This window comes from Alligator sinensis, unplaced genomic scaffold (assembly GCF_000455745.1).
Source record: "Alligator sinensis unplaced genomic scaffold, ASM45574v1 scaffold255_1, whole genome shotgun sequence".
In the NCBI taxonomy this organism is placed as follows: Eukaryota; Metazoa; Chordata; order Crocodylia; family Alligatoridae; genus Alligator; species Alligator sinensis.
The window spans coordinates 1,277,660-1,299,871 of NW_005842270.1; the positions used below are offsets into that span (position 1 = coordinate 1,277,660).

General features: G+C 52.1%; 1 protein-coding gene across 1 annotated transcript in view; it reads right to left on the reverse strand.

The window, feature by feature from the left end:
* Window positions 1-1,470: 1,470 nt before the first annotated feature.
* Window positions 1,471-22,212, reverse strand: part of ZC3H18 (zinc finger CCCH-type containing 18) — a 43,541-nt gene continuing 22,799 nt past the window's right edge. The window contains 10 exon segments of the mRNA XM_025209140.1: window positions 1,471-2,506; window positions 4,214-4,310; window positions 5,758-5,854; window positions 6,694-6,890; window positions 7,465-7,625; window positions 9,778-9,930; window positions 11,201-11,344; window positions 12,877-12,978; window positions 14,627-14,752; window positions 15,866-16,066. Coding sequence (XP_025064925.1) covers window positions 2,302-2,506; window positions 4,214-4,310; window positions 5,758-5,854; window positions 6,694-6,890; window positions 7,465-7,625; window positions 9,778-9,930; window positions 11,201-11,344; window positions 12,877-12,978; window positions 14,627-14,752; window positions 15,866-16,066 — 1,483 coding nt within the window. The 3' untranslated portion in view covers window positions 1,471-2,301.

A 22,212-nucleotide genomic window follows, 5' to 3' on the forward strand; every position in this document is an offset into this window, starting at 1 on the left:
AGCCCCTTGCGCAAGAGCAGGTGGCGACGTCACGGCCACATTCCTTCCCCGGTACCGAGCCCGGCACTGAAGCAAGGCCCAGAAGTCCCATATTGGGCAACCCAGGAAAAGGGCAATGGGGCATAGAAGCAGGGGGTGGTTTTATGACACTGCAGAAGGGGAAGACCTGCAGGGACCACCCCTGGGAGAATTCCCCGCTCGTGTCTCCCACCCCGGTGCCTGCCGGGCCGATGGCAGCCACACCCCTGGGCCCACATCTGGGCCTGCCGCACGCTCGCACAGGCAGCGTGGAAGGATTGCAAGGCTTGCTTTTGAGCAGCCCCTCGCCCAGACCGGAGCAGGGTCAGGGGGTCCCCCCACCGCAGCATGGGAGCAGTGCCCGGGGCTGCCCCGTGTTCACTCATATATAGCTATTGGGTGCTGCTGGCCCACTGCATGGCACACTGATCGGGGGGGTACGTGCAGGGGGCTTCGGCCCTTGTCGCAGGTGCTTGGGGCTGGAGAGCCCTGGCCCCGCAGATGCAGCAGAGAACGGATCCCGTCCCGACTAACCCTGCAGGTTCTCACGCCCCGGAGACCCGCGCGCAGCCCATCTTGGGACATCTGCCTAAGCTGCCCTAGGACATGTCACCGCTGACCACAGCCAGATCGCTCCTGTCCGCAGAGATGGCGAGATTGCAGCAGCCAGCGAGCGCCAGGGTGGAAATATGCATGCCCTCATGGGGATGGAAACAGGGGAAACAATGCGACCCGAGGCTGCAGCCCTGGCTGGCGCTCGGGGGGGGGGGGGGGGGGAGAGGCCGGGGCTCCTGGGCACCCAGCAGGGGCAGTCCCAGCCAGCCAGAGGCGTGCTCCTTCCAGCTGCTGCGGCAGACAGGTATTCCCGGCAGCCACGCAGGGCTTGCGCGGTGGAGCTTGGTGCAACTCTGCAAGGGTGAATCCCCTCGGGAGGTAGCTACTGGCACGTGGGCAGTGCCAATGCTGTGCAGGGAGGGGTGAAGCCAGTCCCCGTGCATTAGTGTCTCATGCAAACACGGTGACATCATTTACATCGCCCGTAGCGCCAGCAGGGCCACCCTCCTCCTCAGCCTGCAAGGCACCATTCACCCCCGCTGCCAGCAGCTCCAGTGCACAGGATGCCCCCGCTGAACCAGGGCATGTCCCTTAACATCTGTGCCTCAGTTTCCCCACCCCTGCTTTGAAGAGCCAGGCTCACAGCACCGCTCCCTCCACATGCAGCTGTGGTACCGGCGCGTGCGTGTGGAGACAGCTCATGCTTGCGAAGGGCATGACATTCAACCCCTGTGCTGTGTTCAGAGGCCAGCCGTGATGTGAGCTCCTGGGTGTCCAAGCCCTGGCAGATGCCACCTGCAGCTATGTGGCTGGGTAAGGGGGCAGCAATACCTCGTCAGAGGCCAGGGGGGTGGGCACAGATGGGGGCATCCCGAAGAGAACAGACAGGCTGGGAAGAACTGTTTATCAAAATACTTTATTTTGGGGAGACCCCTCAAAAAAAGACCCTCCTCGTCAGACAGACATCCCAAGACCTTTGCGGTTTGTTTTTTTTGTTTGTGGCTTTTTTTTTTTTTTTTTTTTTAAATCAACTAAAACAATCTGATGCTTAAAATAAAAGACAGGTCGTGTATTTCCCAATCAGACTTTCGTCAAGAATATATATATATTTGTCTTGCTCCTGTGGGGAGGGCTGGAGGGAGGGGGGGCGGCGATGGGGGGCAGAAAGAGAAGATGATGTCGCCAGTAGTTCACAGCAGTTTTCGGTTCTCGTTACACAGTATGTAGAACTGCATTGCTGAAGACACTCAACCACACAGCAAGGCTAACTAGAAGAATACAACTCATGGCTAGCAAAGAGGAGAAGGCAGAGAGAAATGGGCTGGGGGGGGGAAAGAGAGAAAAAGAGAGAGAAAGAGAGAGGGGAAAGTAGTGAACGTATCCAACAGGGCTACGATCTGGAGTCCTCTGTGCATAATTTACATGGAAAACCTGGCGGGGTGGCTGGGCCTCCGTCGTGGTGCCGGCTCGGTCTGTCTGGCGGGGCTGGCGTCCCCCGCCGCGCGGCCCTAGGGTAGGAGCCGGGGTGAGTCGCATCATTTGTGTGTTCGCTGCTGCCAAACTTGGTAATTTTTTTGTTTTAAAAGAACCGTGGCCAAAATGAAGAAAAAAAAAAAAATCATCATCATCAGAAGGAACTGCCAAATCCAGAGTGGCCGCGTCGTGCTACGTATAAAAACAGCTCAGAGTCGCTAGGCCAGGCCGAGGCGGGGCTGCAGCCGCGCCTGACTATACTTTCCCGGGGATTTTGGCCCTTTTGCGAGCGATGGCGTCTTCCACCGCTTTCAGCTGCTTCAGGAGCTCCTCCCGCCGCGACAGCGTGCTGGACTTGCCCGCCTTGGCGCCGGCGGCTGGCGCGCCTGGCTCGGATGCCTTGCCTGGGACGCTCGTGACTTTGCTGGAGCTCTTGGATTGGGGCGAAAGCTGGCGTTTCCTAATGGGAGGAGAGAGTGGGGTGAGTGGGGATGGCTGGATCACAAAGGGGTCGCCGTCCTGCAAACACTGATCCCCAAGTCAAGACCAGCACTGAACATGGGCCCGGAGCCACGCGGAGGCGAGGCTGCAGAGGAAGGACGGGAGATGGGACCGAATACCAGAGCCCGAGAGCTCCACTTGCAGGAGATTCAACTCTTAACTGCCCTGTCCTGCGCTGTGGGGGTGAAGGACCCTGCTTCCACGAGGGAGCAGGCGATGACACGCGGAAGCCAGGAAGTGCAGCACGGTGCTCTCCCGCCCCAGCGCCGGGGATTGCATCACGCTGTAGATAACCCTGCACGTGACTGCCAGCCGACGGTCACAGGACCAGGCTGCTGCCCGGCCTAACTCTGTTCTTCCTGTCACCTGTCTCCGGAGGAGCTGCCCTGAGAACCTGATGGCAGCAGGTCACACGGGGAGGAGAAGTGTTAACTCTGGCTGTTCACATGTGAACTGGGAAGTGCTTGAACCCAGGAAGGGGAACAGTGGGGGGCGAGCTGCCAGCTGCAGCAAACGGGCTCTTCCTTCCCTTCCCTGCTAGCCCTTGAACTTGGTGCTCTTGCAGCCCTTGGCATTACCCGCCTGCCAAACAGCGATGGGCACGAGGTTGGGCGCTAGCAAGCGTCACTCCAGCAGAGCCAACATTCACTCTGGCAGCCAGTGAACACGGTCCCGGCCGCACCGCCGGCCTGCTGAGGAAGGACGAGATCCTGCCAACAGCTGAGCATCATGAGGCCTGGGATTTTTACGGTGGGCTTTACTCCGCTGCCCACGAGACGAGGAGACTCATGCGCCCGGCCCCTCAACTGAGGAAGAGGGCAGCATTAACCTCGTGGCACAGGCCGTGTGGGATGCAGCCGTGCTGCTTGCAGCGCTTGCCCACGTTCCTGCAGGGCAGGAGCTAGGAAGCACAAAGCCGTGGTGTGTGGGACCCACGTGGCAAGCTGGACCAAAGCCATCACCATCCCAGGGGCCCCAGAACAGACTGTGTGGACAGCCGGCTCCTGGCTAATGTAACAAGCCCCCGACTCCACACCCCTCATTCTCTCGGGGTGCAGTCAACCGGCCCTGCACTCATCTGAGATCACATGGGACGAAGAACAAACAGGCTATGCCAGGTCCCTATCATCAGCACCTGAGGCCTGGCCTGGACTCATTTGTTTTCCCCCCAGGTTAGAAAGAAGAAATGCAGTGGTGCACAACGGGCAGCTGAGGGGGGACATGCTGTGGCCTGGGCCCCCTGGGGTCTCCGAGCCGGAGCAGTGCTCGTGGAGGGCTATGCAACCTGAGCTCCGCGAGCTGCAGCTGGTTTTGCTTAGGGAGCTGCACAGAGCTGACATCCTCACCGCCGGTGTCCATCAGACCCTGTCCTAGTGCAAGGGGAATAGACCCAGAAGCTGCAGGCGCATGCTGTGGCATGGGTAGCACCAAGTCCACACGCTCCCTCACGCAGGTGTCATCCCAGTTCCCTTGAACCCAACATGGGTGTGACCCTGGCTCCTTGCTGGCGAGGGCCGCCCTTGTCTTGCAGCATGATGGAAGCGGTCCCTGCTCTAGTCCTTGGGTGTGCAGCCGTCCCCCCAGATGACAGGCCAAGGCTTTTCCTCTTCTGCAAACACCAGTGCACACGGGGCATCGCGTGGTGAGGACAGGGGGATGTACTGACCTGTCAGCCTGTGCAGGGGTGGGCTTGGGGTTCTGGCCTCTCTGGCGCTCTTGTTTGGGTGAGGAGAGCCTCCCGGCGGGTTTCCTATCACGAGCACCTACTGGAAAGGAAAGGCATGTGAGCCCTGGCCTGCTGCCAAACCCCGCTGCAGTGCTCTGAGCAAAACTGGTCCCTGGCAGGACAGAGTTGTGCCAATCAAGACAGTCCTGGCTGTAGCATCATGACAAGCACTAGCTGACCTATCCAAAGCACACCCCACCCCGAGGCGTGCAAGGCAGATGGCTTTGTCCCCTCGTCTCTGTGGTTTCCAGAGCACAGCCCTCCTGCTGGGTTTTTAGGACATCGGTATAGCATCTGCCCAGATGGTGCCCCGTGTACCTGCAGGCCTGCCTAAAACTGAACAGAAGACACTTGAAGCAACACGCTGCCTTGTGCTGTATTCAGGCAAGCTCCTTGCTGCAGGCACGCGACAGGAGGCTCGGGAGGACTGCGCTTCCCGCCTGCCACCTCCCCGGGCACTCAGCAAGTCAAGAGCGTAGCTGCAGTGGTCGGCCAGGCTCCAGACCACGGAAGGCAGGCGCTTTTGACTGTATGAGCAGACCGACAGTAGCCGTGAACTACGTCCTCCTGATCTTTCACCTCGCCTAATTTCTCCAGTCACCTCTGCAGTGATGGAATGCGAGGGTTATGACAGCGCTCAGAAAATTATTTCTGGCTGCCAGCCATAGTCAACACGATGCACTGATAGAGGTGTCTGGGGAAAACATCACATGGCTCAGCCAGCTGGTACAACTCAGGCCAGAGCAGGTGCACCTCCCCTACTGACCTCCTCTTGGCTGTTCTTTAGCAACACCCACGGCAGACTGCAGCCCTAGCTGTAGCCGGTTATCTAACCCGGCTCTAGCAGGAGCTGACTTCTAGGTGCCAGTGGACAATGCATAACAGCAAAGGGTTCAGATCTGACCCACTGCAGTGGGGAGGGGAGAGGCTGCAAAGCCCGCTAGACTGCCTTAAGCAGCCTTTTCACAGATCTAGCCAGGACAATACTGATGCCTGGATCAGAGGGTTGGGACAACCACGCCAGCTGGAAAAGAGCTCCAGACTTGGGGGTTTCTCAGAGTTTGCAGACTTGGCAACAGCAAAGGACAACAGCAGGGAAGGAGCATGCAGGGGAGGCCACACATGAGCGCCGAGACAAGGCACCTGCAGTCTGAGGCTGAGGCAAAGTTGGCTGTGCGCCCACCTAAGCTCAATTCACCTTGCAGTAACAAGCCCCTGGCCTCTGCTGGGCATTTTACAGCAGGTGGCTTACATGCACGAGATGCCCCATAGTAACTACCTGTTTAGGAGAAGGAAGGCACCACCAGATCTTGGCGGAGTACGTGCCAGCAATTTCTCCACTTCTTGGAAGCATATTTTTAAGGAAAAGACTCTGTAAACCTAACCCGCTGCCTGCCCTGTGCACAATGCTCCTCTACCAGCAGCCTGCCCTTGCCACGCTGCCAGAGCCCCTGGCCCACGGGTGCCTCTCTCGTACTCCTCACCTCTGTCAGGCGACAGGTTGGCTCGCTTAGCTGGCGGAGAGGCTTGCCGGTCCTTGTCCGCTGGCTCGTATCTCTTCCTGCTGCCTTTGTCAGCTGCCTGAAAAAGGGAAACAGACAGAGGGGATGGGGGCGGCTGGCAATTCCAGCCCTGGAGTTGCCATATCAGCCAGGCACGCTGGCCTGGGATCTTCACGGTGCTCCTAGAAGTGGCCTGGAAGATGCCCATCCCAGGGCACAAGCCACTTGAACCACTAAGTGCTTGCCTAGGAAGGAGTCACGCAGTGTGCACAAGAATTCATCATTACAATGAACAGGAATGCTTAGCTGTGTGCTGCAGCTACTGTCCAGCCACGTTTCTGGTGGGATGATTTATAGCTCAGGGCAAAAGGGAATAAAAGCAGCAGCATTTTGGGTGGTCTCCTGGGGGATGGGATTCCAACACTGTATCCTACATTGCGGAGCATCCCGCAACGCGGGTCTTCTGTTCACCCAGTGTACCCTGTACCGCAAACCTACCAGTCTTTACAACCAGGATCCCATTCACTTGCAGTAACAGCACTTGCTTGAGTTTAGGGCACAGAAGCAAAGCAAGGTTTCCTTGGTGCTGCAAACGGCAAAGCTAACTGAGGCTGGCTGAAGTCACTGCTCTGGCCCGGACCTGATCTGGACACTGGGGCCAACCCCCCCCAATGGGGTCAGGAGCATGATGGTGCCCCTCACTGAAAGATGGAACCTTCTGTCTGACCACTCGCCCCAGAGACAGCATGGTGACCATAAAGATGACCGGCAATGGTTCCAGCATAGACAGACAGAGCCAACAGCGAGGGCAGATAGGGCAACATCGCTGGTACCCCCATGCTCCACCCCAGCCCAGAGGCCCAGGTGCTGATCCCGCCCCCAGCTGTTCCCCAGGGGAGAACAGACCTGGGTACTCACCTTGTTTAACAGTGTCAGCTTGATCTCCTTGTGGGCGCTGAAGCCACCCTGCTGAGCCTGGGGTGCTGCGGGCTGCTGGGATGGGAGCAGCTGCTGGGATTTGCTCCCAGGCGCGGGCTTGGCCGACTTCGGGGCCTGGGCAGGCGTCTCCCGTTTCCGCTTCTCTTCCTTGGCGCTATCTTCCTTCTTTGATTTTCCTGCTGGAACCAGAAGCCTTGCCATAAACCCTTCCACCCCTCCTCCCCTTCAGGGGCAAGGCAGAAAGGTGCTTTGGGGGCCTACAGCATGCGGCCCCCAGCACTGACAGCTGAAGGAAACTAGTTCTCTCCCCTGGGGAAATTTGAACACAACGACAGATAAGGAGTGAAAGGTGCTCATGTCAGGTTCTGCTGGGGTCTGGGAAGAGCAAACGGGGTTTACAGGCCAGGCCTGCCAGCAGACGGGGCTGGAAGCTCAGCCTGGCACAGCCTTTCTTAGGGCATGAGGAGAAAGGCAGGAGCGATGGGGAAATGGGCATCCAAAGGACAAGGAGAGACCTGCTCAGGCAGCCACGCAGCTATGGACACGAGGGCTCCAATGAGGCCACCTCACATCTTCTTAGCACGGAGGGCTGAAAGCAGACAACCCCGGACTCCCTTGGCCTATACAAGCCCGCTCCCCTACCTGCACCTACCTAGCAGGTGCCACGCGGTACCTGGGACCGCCATGCAAGCACATCTTGCCCCTCCGCTCCTTCCCTGGGATCCCATTAGTAATTGCAAAGGCAGATACCTCTACCTTTCTTCTGCTGCGCTGGGGTTAGGGACCGGGAGCTGGCAGAGGAGACTGGACTGGCCAGGTCAGCATACATGTCTTCCGAGTCAGCACTGCGCACGGAACTGCTACTGGACGAGGCACTAGAGACGGAGGAGACGCTGCTCACACTCAGGGACCTGCATCGGGAACGCAAGCAGGTATGTGCTGATGGCTGCGTACGGCAGAGGATGCATGGAAGCTGCCTACAGTCCGGAGAGCACCTTGGCGTCAACGCCCCGCCTGGGTTGAGGTGCTGTTCACGAGTCAGAGAACTGCCGAGGTAAGTGGTGCCCGTGGCCAGACGAGAAGGCCATGTCCAGCGCAGAGGACACCGAGCCCCGAAACGTGTCGGGCACAGAACAAACATCTCCAATCGTTTCTACTCGGTTAAGTGAACTAGACTGTTCTTGCTTACATGGGGGAATAACGACCCATCTGCTTGGGCTGCAACCTTTATAAGACCCTTGTGCACCTAATGTCGCCCAATACATTCACTTTAAAAAATGATCCAGAGAGTTGTTCTTGACCTGTATTCCAGACAGAAGGTTTTGAGACTGTAAAGACTATCCAGACACAGCACAAGGAAGGAGGGTGATGCTGGAGAAGGACTATTATTTTAATGCAAACTTTGCACCTGGCAGTGTCATAGAGAAAGACATGGCAGTCCTTGCCCTCGGCCCATGATCCAACACCCAAGGAAGTCCAGGAAAAGGAAAAGGGTACGTTACAAGCTCCGTCTACACCACTGCTGACAGACGGACCTGAGCAGCCCCAGCTTTGCTAGCTCACAGCAACCAGAGCCTGCCGAAACAGCTGAGAGAGCGTTTGGAGGGCTGGCATGTGCTGGTGCTGCCATGCTGCTAGCAGAATCCCAGGGGGAAATTTCAAGCCAGGCTGCATATGTCCAAGCAGAGCCTCTGCCAGTGGGCTACTCCACAGCAACAGCAGCACATGCCTGCCCTAAGCAGTGACAGCTAAAGCAGTGGTGGGAGAAGTGGGTTCAGGGAAGAAGGGACCGAGGAAGAGGTGGGGGCTTGGACAGCCAGGAGTCCAGGGCTGAAGTTCTGCCCATCTCTATGACAGGAACACCTGCTGGTTTGGGCACACGGGTGGGAAGCACTTCGGTCCTGGAATCAGAGCAGGCACGATGCTCTGATACAGGCTGGCCTGCGCAGGCAGCTCTCACCAGCAGCATGTCACATGGAAGTGAACACACCAGCTGCCTTGTGTTTCATGCTTCAGCAGGGCTGACTTCCTGTCCCCCTCTGCCCTCCAACCTCACCTATCTGTATGAGCACCAGGGATCAACTGCAAACTTGCAGAATGACTTGGTATGAAGACAGCATACCGCAGGAGGCAGACTGCCTCCCAGACACCTGCATGCACTGAACACGACAAGGCAGCAGCACCCCTTTGCATCCTCAGAAAATAATGGTGACATTCAACCTCGCCATCCTGCAGTGCTCGGACCAGTGAATCAGCTTGGATTCGAGCCAGCTTCTGTTGTGCTCCATACCCAAGGTAGCCTAAGTGCGTGAGACCTTAGGTGAAACGGAAAGTATAACAGCTTACAGAGATTCAGAAAGACTCCTGCGTTTGAACCAGACTTCCCAATTCACAGAGACACGGACTTGGAGAGGACTCGTTCTTGGACTTCTTCCTAAAGTTTTAGTGGAATGTGTGGATTGCTAACAGCCACATCACTGTTCTCTTAAAAGAATGGTGTCTTGGGGCTAGAAGCACAACAGGAACTGGTCTTACAACCTTATCAGCAGATGGGATAACAGTGCAAATCACTGCTACTGGGCAGATCTTCTGAATACCTTGAACAAACACTGCTGACAGGCCAGGTTATCTTCCCTAGAGAGGTTTGAGAACTACATTTAGGAAGGGTTTGGAATAGCAGCAATGCTGTACACCACAGACCTATTAGCCTGGAAATAAGGAATTCAGGGAATTTCTCCCCAGCAGGAAGGTCAGAGCTCAATTAAGATCGGCAAACGAGGCAAGGAGGCTGTAACTTCAACTCAGTATGAATACTGATGGTTCACGTTCAGCCTTATTTCACTGTTTCTTACTATGAGTTAATACAGCAACTCTCAAGAGTTTCTGCCTTCATTTCCTAAAGTTTAGGGCACATTTATATACCGCAAGCAAAGCACCCTCTCCTCATACAGCCTTCTCTTAAGGAGTATTTTCTTGCAACAGACTCTCGAACCCGTGACACACAACAGTTACACACGGGAGTTTGTTACCTTCTGGCCAAGCCTGGGAAGTGTGAGGCTTTACCTGGATTTTCTGGACCCAGATCGGGAGGGGGAAACTGAGGCAGACGTTGATCGGGAATGAGATCTGGAGAGAGACCGAGACAAGGACCTAGAGCGGGAGCTGGAGCCGCTGTAGCTGCTGGCGCTGCCACTGCTGCTGCCACTTACGGTCCGCCTGCAACAGAACAAAAGAAGTCACTCTCCCCTGAGGCTGGCCAGTGCAGAAACAGTTGCAATAGGGTGGTTACTTGGATGCTTGGTCAACGGGGAGCAAGACGCATCAATGCAGATAGACGTTGATTTAAACTGGTCAGGAAAGTAAGGAGCTAGGTCAATGTCCTGGTTTTGGGTGCTTTTCAAACCAGGCATCCCCACCCCACCCTGTGAGTAAGCAGCCTGCTTCTGGACAGCAAGTATTCTGTGCAGGACCGAAGGATGTTGGTCAGCACTAAACAGAGCCTGGTCTGGGTTACAGCACCTTACTCCTGTTCTCTGGGATGAGAAATGGTGGTTTCCTACAGAGGAAACTGTTAATTGCACAAGACTGTGCTGTTGGCTAGGAGGCTGGACTCCTTTCTGGGGATTAGCTCGCTACCATGTACTTAATTGGGCCTGATCGTCTTATTTACAAGCTAGGGACAGAGCATTCCACCTTCTAGCATGCGAACACCTACATGCAGCGCTGAACTTTGGAGGACGTGGGATGTGCCAAAGGACACCTGGCATTAACCCATGTCAGCACAACCCAGAGCTACTAAAATTTTTAGGGGAAAAGGCATTTATCTTAGCAACCCGCCTCCAAGTTGAGACAGAGGCAAGTCAGGTTTCCCAATGCTGTTCTCTAGTCACTATTAAGGAACGAGGGCAACTGCTCCTTGCCAAGCTAAGAGCTAAGCATAACAAGTGGAGTGACAAAGAGAGAATGAGTCTCTTAGGAAGACAGGAGACTGGCTGCACCCAGCAGAGACAGGGATTAAAACTGGGGCATGGCAGCTGGTAAGCTTTTTACTGGAGGCACCCGCACCACAAAAAGGGTTGTTTCTCTCTCCTCTGCCTGCAGGAAGGGAGCATCCCTTGGGCTGGGCAGAAACTCTCTCAGCATTAGATATGCCTGGGGTACACTAGGCATCAGCTGCTCCATTATCAAACCCACAACATCAGCTGCTGCTCCATTATTTTCTTAAGCAGCTGCTTCTCTGGATTCCTGGTGGCTCCCAGCTTCCTTTGCTTTTCCAGCAGCTGGACACCTCAATCCATATGCATCTTCACTACCCTGTGCAAGTTCACTAGTGGTGTGCTTCATGTATTCTACCGCTGCAGACACCCAGGAGAAGCCCAGCCTGGTTTGTTTTCATACACCAGTCCCTGACTCCAGGGGAGTCTAGGGAGCAAGGAAAAGGGCTCTTTGATCACATAGGGGAGGAGCCCTCGTCCGCTCCTCTTACCTCCGGGGCGGAGTCCTCGTCTGACGCTCCTTCCTCCTGGCCTCTCTATTATCCCCCGGCTTGGCTGGCTCTGGGGCAGCTGCTGCAATTTTAGTCAGTGGCTGAGGGGCTGGCAAGGCAGCTAGTTTCTTCACAGACTTCTCACTGCAAAGCGAAAACAGGGCTTGATGCTGTTGTTTGTGACTGAGCTCTGGCACACGCCACAGGGGGTTTCAGAAGCAATGCAATGCACCACAACTTCCCACTAGCGAAACCTGAGATTCATTGCCTTAGCTGGGGACTTTTGAATGAGGGAATGCAACGTGTACTTCACCAACACAAACTGTTTCAAAAGACACATGTGACTACATCATAATCTCGGTGAGAACCCACTCCCCCAGTGTACAGGTTATTTCACAGGGCCTACTTCCAATGAGCTTCTTGTGATATACATGTATCCAACACACATCCCTGCTGAGAAAGGGTGCTGGGCTCAACAAGCCACACAGGCTCTTGCCTTGGGCACATATTCCTGAGCCAGTCCTCTGCACATGAAAATGGACTGGTTTGTGCCAACCTCAATTTCAAGGTGCGAGCCCTTGATCTTGAGCATTGCGGTTTATGGTTGAGGTTACATACGATCACCACAAGTGTCCTTGGGCATCACTTCCAGCTTTTACGATGAGGGTACTAAATGGCAAAGGGATGTCAGCTCAATCAAGTCGTGCTTTTTATGAGACTCATGATCACTGTCAATAGTTGTTTATCACCCAGTGTACTGATAGTGATGCCACACCCACTACTAACTGTGCTAGAAGTGACTGGATTACAGAAGAACCACTTATTGTTTCCTGCCTGTGTAATATATGTTACAGGTTTGCTTCCTCCATTGTGGAACACCAAATATTGATCAGGTGTGTTGTCATCATGTAAATCAAAGAAAGCAGAATTCCCCGTGTCTGTCTAGCAGGTGACCACATATAAAAGGTGGCATCCAAAGCAGCTCAGAGGCTCATGATATGCAGACCCAAGGTCAAGGTGAGCAAAGCCTGCATTAGGTGAACACTCATGGTTATGGACCAGCTGCAGTAGAGCCTCAAAGTTGGAGGCCTTTCATAAATGGCTTTTAGGTAACCTGTAAGAGTGATGTCGCTCTAGTAGTGAAACATCCTCCCATAAACCCAACTTCCTATTTTATGACAACAGGAGGTTGCAAAATATCAAACAAAAATTTAAAAAAGGCACGAGTGGTGACATAAGCAGTTAAACAAACACTTCAGTTGATAGAACTGTAGTGTTTGTTTTAATTTGCATGCGGGTATACAGATATCTCCCTCTACTGTAACGTGACTTGCCCAGCCAAGAGACTAAAGCTATCAGCAGAAGCTTCTCTACCAGATTTTAGGCCTGTCAGCTCATTATTTCCAACTGAAGAAGTGTGCACCCACCCGGCCGCTTCTGGAGCTCTGATATGAGCTACTTTTTCCAAGTAAGGAGTCGCCATTTTTAGAGATGCTGCATCCTCAAATGCTCAAAGCTTAATGCCCATCTACTCAAAGGACATTCTGGCTTCGATTTCTAGCATGATGGGAAAAAGAGGGCCAGGATTCCACCCCTGGATCCCATAAGAGCCCCAAGGTCAAGTAATTCCAGGCCATTTCTCATTCCCCGTGTTCCAAGCAGACAGGAAGGCTTACCCTTTTCCAACAGGCAGTGCAGGTTCCCCTTTAGCTTTCACAGGCGCTTTGTGCGGAGATGGTGTCGGGGAAGGAGAAGGTGAAGATGAGAAGGACCGCGACCTAGGCAGAGAAAGGACACGTGACACCCTGCTCAGTCCCTGGCACTGCAAGAGGGTGCCCCTGCCCATGCTCCTGAGCACCCCCCGCTTCCCCTTCCCTAGGCAAAATGGCTGCATCATACTAGCCAGTTCTAGCGGGCTGTAACTCATTCTGCTAGTGCTGTATCTAGTCTCCAGCTCAGTGTTGGAAGAATGAATTCTGAAGGGAAAATAATGGTCAGCTAGACTGTAGCTTGCACTCAGCTGTTTCACACCAGTGCATGGCATCGGTGTTCTTGACGTCCTGTGGACACAGGTCATTTTAAGCTCAGACTTCCAAGCACAGGAACTGAAACAAACTAGATTAACTGGGCCTTCTGCATCTCATGACTCCAAGTGCGACCTGCAGTCATTTAGAAAGGAGCAGAAACTTGGAGGGGAAGACCAGGTCTGATCCAAACACCTCTAGCTTCCCAAAATGTTAAGGAGGTGGAGAGGGAATCCAGCAGAGTACATCAAAACCTAGTCAGTCAAGTGACTTTACAACAGCATCGTGGGGTGCTGCAACTGCCGGCAATGATGCGATTCACCTGGCTGCCAAGGCTGAGATTCTTGCTTGTGGTTTAGTACTCCAAAGGGCAAGAAGCCCAGTTTATTTGCACAAGTTTTCCCCTCAGATAACGAGTCTACGGGGAGGTTTGGGAAGTCCCATCACTTTCTCTCTCACAGCAGCAGCTGCCAATCTAAGCACATCAGACTGCTTTCCGCTCAGGAACTGCCTCGTCCTGCAAGCAACAGGCTGAGGCTGAGAGAAGGGAAGATGCAAGAAGTCACTCTCCTTCCACCAGTTCTACTGTAAAGGTCTGCATTTGTTTCCACGGAGTGGTCTTTCACTCAAGAGGTCCCATCACTCTGCTGTACACAGCAGCAGCTGCTAACCTAAGCATGTCAAGCTGCAAGAAGCAGCTGGTTCAAGTTCCGTGCTATGCACGTGTCTAGTTTTAAACCAGGCCCATGCAACTGCACAATTCGCACAACAGGAGATGAAACCAGATCTCTGCATGTAAAGATGTACTCGCAGATTGCGTGTGCATGCGTGTGTGTGTGCGTGTGCGCGCACGCATGCATGCCCAAGACTGGTTTTTTGTTGTTTTTTTTTTTACAACTGCAAACCCTGTGCCACACGCAAGATCCTTACATTTCTAATGTAAAAAAAATGAAAATTTGTATATGATGCTGAACAGGGTTAACCCCACTCTTTGAAAGTTGGGTTGGGGGAAGTCCTGATTTTCAAAACTGGGCTATGGTCAATTTCTGCTTTCAGAAGTTGACAAAATGGTAAATTATATGGATTGTCATTAAAATAGTAGAACACACTACATAAACCTCTGATTTATCTGCTGAAATCAGAGTGTCAGAAGGGAAGGTGACATCAATAATGTGACACTTCCCAGAGAGCCGGATCTGCTCACCAAATGGAGATATTTGTTGAGAGATTTCTAAAATTGTATTTTGAAAGAGAGTGGGCACAGGGTCCACAATATCCCTCACAGTGATTTTACTGTGCAAGCTCATCAATAGCCTGACAATTCTGTATCGTCATCTATTCTCTGCCTTTTGGGAAGAGGAGAAAGATGAAGCTGTTGGGTCAGAAGCCAGAGGAGCGGTACCTGGATCTGCTGCCTGAGAAAGAACTGTGTCTTGAAGAGCGACTAGAATAGGAGCTGTAGGAAGAGGATCTGGAACGGGAGCGCGAGGAACCTGAACCAGAATAGGACGAAGAGCGAGAAGATGACCTGGAAAAAAACAAATAAAAAGAATAAAAGGATTCTCATTTTGCGGAGTTAACTTAGTGTGGAGGTCTCCTGTTCAGCAGATCTCATGAATGCCACTCGCATGTTCCCCCATCTCTGCTTCAGGACCCTTCCTGGGCTACGTTACCATACACGGCACATTTCTCCCAAAACCTTATTCATCCCCTCCCCAGGCCAGCCACTTCTGTGGTTTAGCGATCAATCTCTAGTTGCCAGCACTCCAGCCACCTGAAACAAGGCCCTGCAGGCAGCAGCTCTCCCTTTCCTTTCCATAACAGTCCCGTAAAGCCCACCTATACCAGATAATGGTCTTCCACCTTGTCCCCAGGTTCCTCTGGGTGGACTAGGATGATCCCAACCAGCAGACATTTAGGATTGAGAAAGGATGGATAAAAGCTATTTCTATTTGTTTTAGCAGGGTTTATATCTGCATTGTTCTTGTTAAGCTGCATGCTCCGTGTTTCTCATGCACAAATTAAGACCCCTTTCCTCCCCCCCTTCTTTTGGGAACCCAAAGTTCACGTCTTTAAAGGAAGGCAGCCTGTGGTGGATGATTCAAAATGTTGCTATGTGACAGTCTATCCTGTTCCCCAGGGCTCTCTCCCACCTGGCTCCAGGGCTTCAATAGCTCTCCACATCTCTAGACTCACCCTCAACCTAAGTCTCCCTGAAGCAGACTCTCCCCTGCTCTCTCTGCAGGGAGCTAGGTCTGCTTTATAAAGGCTCCACAACTTTCCCACTCAGAGCAGCTTCTGCTAAGATTAGCTGTTAATTAGGTGGACCACACCTTGGCTTCAACTTCTTGGAATGGTCCTCTAAGGACCCACGTGTCCTCAGGCCCTAGTTAGGTTGCAAAATGCTAAATTTTTAAAGCCACTCGCCCACTCCTTACAGTTGCCAAGGCTCCACAAGCTCCCCTCTCTTCTGCTGGTTATAAGGACTGTTTATGGGAGCACAAATACAGATCAGCGGCACGTACAAGGGCCATTTCAGCAGGCCATTGTCAAAGTCTGGCAGCCATATGCCAGAGGCACACTGCAGGAGAGTCTCATGCGTTAAGCTGCCCCTCTTGCTCTTCCCTGGCCCACATCTTACCTTGAGGAACCAGAACCAGAGGCAGACGACGCAGAGGTTTTCCGGCGTCGGCGCGCACGGCTGGGAGAGACGGACATGCCAAGTTTCTTCTTGGGGGACTTGGATCGGCGCCAGGGGTCCTTCCATTCGTCTGCTCTCTTTGACTGAGCGGAGGGCGTGGTGGTCGTCTCCTTCTCCTTCTTTGGTGGCTCTGGTTGACGGCTAGAACAGTGGTTCCCAACCTTTTTTATACTGCGGACCGGCAAACTCACTCAAAGAATTTTGGCGGACCGGGTATAGACACAATCTAATTTACATACTTAAATTTAATTTTTACGTGGGGAGAGGGGGCGGGTTGCGAGGAACATCATCAATAAAGGAGGACACAGCAGCTAAAAGTCATGCATACACAATCACTAGCTAGCTAAGACTAGCTAGCTAGCTGCTGAGTATACAAGCCAGATGTTAGTAGCTACGGCAGTTTCGTTGATACGGAAGTGACTAGCCACAGTTACCGCGGTCCAATTCCAAAAGCTACGAAGTCACAGTCATTGGCCAAACGAGGACATTCTCGCGCAGCAAATCAGTGTGGCATGGGCCTGGCCTGGGCATAGACCTGTTGCTAGCAGTGGTTAAAGCTCGTGCCACAAGGCTAGGACCTCAAGGGAAGTCTGCTGTATCATCTCAAGTATCAGCCACACCTACATCACCCGGACAGACTAACCCGTTCTTGCACACCTCCAACGAAGGATGGGCTGAAACATCCCTACGCAGCCGGCCATGGAAACTCACCACCCCAGCAATGAGAAAGTCAGCCCTAATATCCAACCTGACCCGTCTTTCATAGACGTTATGATTCATAGATGTTAGGGTCGGAAGGGACCTCAATAGATCATCAAGTCCAACCCCACTCGATGATCTGATGACCTGTCTTTGATGCAGGCTAAAGGCGGTTTCTTGTTCTTCTACCCTCCATGACCAAGGAGAACAGCTAGTCACCAACTTTTTATTACAACCTCCTATTATAACTATGGAGACTTACATTCCCCTGCCCTGTCTTCTCATTTGCAAACAAAGCAAGCCCAATTCCTTTCTACAACGGTTATATTTTCCGAACTTTGCTCTTGTTGCTCCTGCCTGTGCTCATCATCTACACCTTTAAGTGTGGCGGCCAAAGCAGGGCATAGCACCGTACTGTTGGCTTCTGCTTGGTTTGGAAACCACTGGAGCCTCCTGGTTGGTTTTTGCAGTCCTGTTGCTCAGCCAATTGTTCCGTGTTTTGTATTTGTACATTTGACTTCTTCCTCCTAAATGCAATTTACACTTGTCCTCACTGATCCTTCTCCTGTTCATCTCGGACCCTCTCTCCAATTTGAGGATCATTCTGAATTCTGACCCATCCTCTGAAGTGCCTACTAGCCCCCCCAGGCCAATGCCAAATTTTGCAAGTGGACTCTTTATCCCAGCACCCAGTCGTTAATGAAAATAGATTCATAGAAAGTGAGGGATGAAGGGACCTCAGGAGGTTGCCTCTAGTCCAATGCCCTGCTCAAAGCAGGACCAGCCCCAACTACATCATCCCAAATACTGACCAGTACAAGGTCTGGGACAGACCCTGGGGGATGCACTCAGTCTGGAAGCAAACAAGTGTATTTTTAGTGCAGTTGTTCAACCAGCTGCACATACTTTATGGCACTTTTTTGACCACATTTTCTGAATATGCTTATGAGACTCAGGTGGAAGGGCATCAGAAACCTTATGAAAGGCACACCCACTGCTTTCTCCTTGGCACAAGACCAGCTCTACTGCAAAGAAAGAAATTAGATTGGATCAACAGGACTTGTCATGACATGTCATTCTGGCTATTTCTTGACACCGTATTAGCCTTCAGGTGCTTATAAATGGAACGTCTAAATTGTTCTAATATCTTTCTAGGTATCAAAATGAGACTTGCAGGACCTGCCCCTCTCCCTGCCCATTTTTTTTTTAAGAATGAAGAAAAAAAAAAGAGAAAGAGACAGGAACTAGGTTTGCCCTTTCCAGAACTCAGATAACCGCTAAATTTTATAAAGTTTGCTTCCGCTAATTCGGTGAGTTCTCAGGGTTGATTTCATCAGGCCCTGCTGACTCAGACACATCTCGCTTACCTAACTCCTTTCTTTAACACATGCCTTCCCCAGCCAGTCCTATGCTAACCTTTTGCCTGGTTTTAGTTGGGTATCTGGTCACAGTTGACTTATCGGGGAAGAGTGAAGCAAAGGAGTGAAACGCTTTGGCCTTCTCCACGTCATCCGTGTCAGCAACGAGAGGAAGCTCGGGGAAGGTGTGGGTCCTTTACTGAACGCAGGAGGCAACCTAGTGAGAGAGGATGTGGGAGCGGCTGAAGCACATGATGCCCTTTTCACCTCCGTCTTCACAGGCAAGGACAGCTCTCAGATTACTGCACCGGGCAGCAAAGTTTGGGGAGGAGGGGAGCAGCCAACAGTGGCACAAGAATGGGTTAAGGACTATTTAGAAAAGCTGGAGGTGTGCAAGTCCATGGGGCTGGACAGGATGCACCCGAGGGTGATGAGGAAGTTGGCTGACGGGATTGCAGAGCCTCTGGCCATTATCTTTGAAAACCTGTGGCGATTGGGAAAGGTCCTGGACTACTGGAGAAGGGCAAATAGTGTCCATCCTTAAAAAAGGGAAGGAGGAGGATCCAGGGAACTACAGACTGGTCAGCCTCACCTCAGTTCCTGGAAAATTCACGGAGCAGGTTTTCAAGGAGTCCATTTCTAAGCACTTGGGGGAGGGGAAGGCAATTAGGGACAGTCAGCATGGATTCACCAAAGGCAGGTCATGCCTGACCAATTTAATTGCCTTCTATGATGAGATGACTGGCTCTGGGGATGCAGGAAAAGCAGTGGACATGATACATCTCGACTTTAGCAAGGCTTTCGATACCGTCTCCCACAACCTTCTCACAAACAAGCGAAGGAACTACAGGCTGGATGAAGGGACTGTAGGGTGGATGGCAAACGAGCTGGAGCATTGGGCTCGGAGGCTAGTAGTCAATGCCTCGATGTCTAGTTGGCAGCCGGTATCAAGTGAAGTGCCCCAGGGGTCGGTCCTGGGGCCGGTTTTGTTCAGCATTTTCATCAACAACCTGAAAGATGGGATGCAGTGCACCCTCAGCAAGCCTGCAGATGATACGAACCCAGGGGGAGCAGTAGACACACTGGACAGTAGGGCTAGGATTCAGAGAGACCTCAACACATTGGAGAACTGGACCAAAAGAAATCTCATGAGGTTCAGTAAGGAGAAACACAAAAAGTCTTGCACTTAAGGGGGAACAATCGCATGCACCGGTGCAGGCTGGGGGTGACAGGCTGGGCAGCAGCTCTGCAGACAAGGACCTGGGGGGACAGAGGACAAGAAGCTGAATATGAGCCGGCAGCGTGCCCTTGTTGCCAAGAAGGCTACTGGCATCCTGGACTGCACTGGTAGGAGTGTTGCCAGTAGGTCAAGGGAAGTGATTATTCCCCTCTATTCAGCACTGGGGAGGCCACATCTGGAGTCCTGTGTCCAGTTTTGGGCCCCCACTACAGAAAGGATGTGGACAAATTGGAGACAGTCCAGCAGAGAGCAACAGAAATGGTTCAGGGGCTGGGGGACAGGACTGGTGAGGAGAGACTGGGAGGAACTGGGTTTATTTGGTCTGCAGAAGAGAAGATGGAGAGGGGGTGGGATTGAATAGCAGCCTTCAACTCCCTGCAGAGGGGCTGCAAAGAAGATGGAGCTGGGCTGGTCTCAGTGGGGGCAGGTGACAGAGCAGGGAGCAATGGGATCAGGCTACAGCAAGGGAAGCTGAGGTTGGATATTAGGAAAAACTCTCTCACAAGAAGGGTGAAGTACTGGAACAGGTTACCCAGAGATGTGGTGAAATCTCCATCCTTGGAGGTTTTGAAGACCCAGCTAGACAAAGCCTTGGCTATGATGATGGAGTTGGGGCTGGTGCTGCTTTGAGCAGGGGTTGGACTAGATCTGATCTCCTGAGCTCCCTTCAACCCTCATGTTCTGTGATCTTTTATTTGCTTTTTGCCTGTTAAGACTTATACTTCTGTCTGCAGGCATTTCTATTGCCTTATGTCTGCTGTTAATTGCAACTCATTTACATATTTGCTCTTTCTGATGTTCTCCATACATGGTCCTGCTGTTTTTACAGTTATCCTGAATCATAGACCTTTGTTTCTGCTTTTTGCATTATTCCTTTTTGATTTTCAGATCCTTAAAAGTCTTGATATAGCCAAACTTCTCTCTTACTGTGTTTCTCATCTTTCTTCTCTTGTGGGAGGGTTTGTAGCTGAGCTTTAAGAGTCTACTTGGTAACAGCCAGCTATTCTGCATGCTTTTACCCCTTTGATTATCTTTCCAGGAGAGCTATTCTACCAGTTTCCTGTGTTTACTAAAGAGTGCCTTTTTTAACCCAGTTATCTTTGCTCTACTATTCTCCCTCCTTCCTCATCTTAGGTCAGCGAATCTCACGATCGTTTTCACCTGACTAACCTTCCACCTATACATTTTCAAGCATTATCCCTCTTAGCTAATATCAAATCTAATAGTTGGTGCCACGGTCACTTCTGCAGCATAACCTGGACTGTCCATGTCCTGCCATGCCGCTTTTCCAGGTGTCTGGGTAGAGTCCTCCACCATAGCCAGGTCTTGCCTTCTGGATGCTTGTTTAGCTGCCCCAAAATGCCTCATCTATGTCCTTGTTCCGAGCTGGTTACAGCCGTCTCCTGGCCTTTTGTCTCTTGTATCTCTACCTTTCAATGAGCGTTTCCTAACCTTCAGGAAAGACTACACATAATCTTAATATAATACAACACCTCTGTTTTCCTCCCTTGTCTGCCCTTCCTGAAGGAACTCTACCTTCCATATCAATTATTTCAGCCCTGCCTGTGATACCTATTATAACAGCAAGTCATAATACAACAGGTGTTACTCTCACGTTCATCCATTTGAGGAATCCAGCCCCCAAACAGACTGTCCGTGCATCACGTGTCCCAAACACGGATCATCTAGCAGAGGACAACAGGGCCCAATAGTCATATTTGGACTCAGGCCACCTGTGCATCACGTGTCCCAAACATGGATCTAGCAGAGGACCGCAGGGCCCAATATTCATATGCAGACTAGGTCAGAAGGCCACAACTGAGTTATAGCATACAGCAGAATGGTACAAAAGGAGGCCAAAAGTGCCAATAGCAGCAAGACATGAGCCATGAGAAAGGCATCCTCCTCCTCCTCACTCTGGAGGCATAGAGAGGTGACACAACCTGCCCTAGTCACAGAGGGGTTCCCTTGGCACAGCTCTCTCCTAGGCGGCTATGGGAAGCAGGGCTGGTGTAGAAGTGTGAGGCCACGCAGTTTAGGTCTTACCCTGTGGATCTGACATATCAGGCCAAAATTAGGTTAACTGAAAATCCTCTGAACTGTGCAAGGATTATTAGATCTCAGAATTGGAAGGTAGTAAGTCAGGACCACAGAAGATCTTAACTGAGGGGCATTTTGCCTTTCTAGAGCGGCCCCTGCCTCTCACAAATAGCCTGCAAGGGATTCCCTTAAAAAACGCACGAGTCACCGACTACAGGCACTATAAGCATCCGATTTCTGCCTCCACTTGAGTGCCGGATCAAGGCTCACATTCCCCCAATGCAAGGTTGTCGGTTGTAGCCGTGTTGGTCTAAGGGCATTGGCAGGCAAGGTTCTTTGGGTAGATGTGATATATTTTGCTGGACCAACTCAATAGTTGGAAAAAAGATCTTTGCAAGCTTTCGGGCACAAACACCCTTCTTCAGGCATTGGGAGATGGCTGCTGTTATTTGTTCTCAATGCAACTGCTTGCTCATGAAGTTGGGAAGAAGCAAAGCCAACCGCATACACCCGTCACCTAGTTTCATATGGTTCTTCCTGGATTACATTCCTGGGACAGGGTTTTTTCTTCCCCTGAGGCGGGAAAAGAAACCCACACCGAAAGCCTGGGTTTTGCATGTGCTTCAGCCTGACTCAATGATGAACATGCACCCACTCTACTGTCAAGAGGGAAATGCGATGCTTCGATGAGGGCTTTTCTAGCTAGCCTTTCCGCAAGAACAACCTGCATACTCACCTGCAGCATCATGTAATAAACTTGCTCACCTCTGTACCATCAGCGGATGATGGTGCAACTACTGACATCTTGCAGCAAAATTCTAGAGTTGGTACTTCAAACAAACCTGTTCAGTCTGTATTTGCTTAATAGCTACATTTCAATTGCACAATTAAAAAGCTTTCATTTAAAGAGAGACTTTCGAGGCAAAGCCCACAGGATCTTCTTCCTGCTG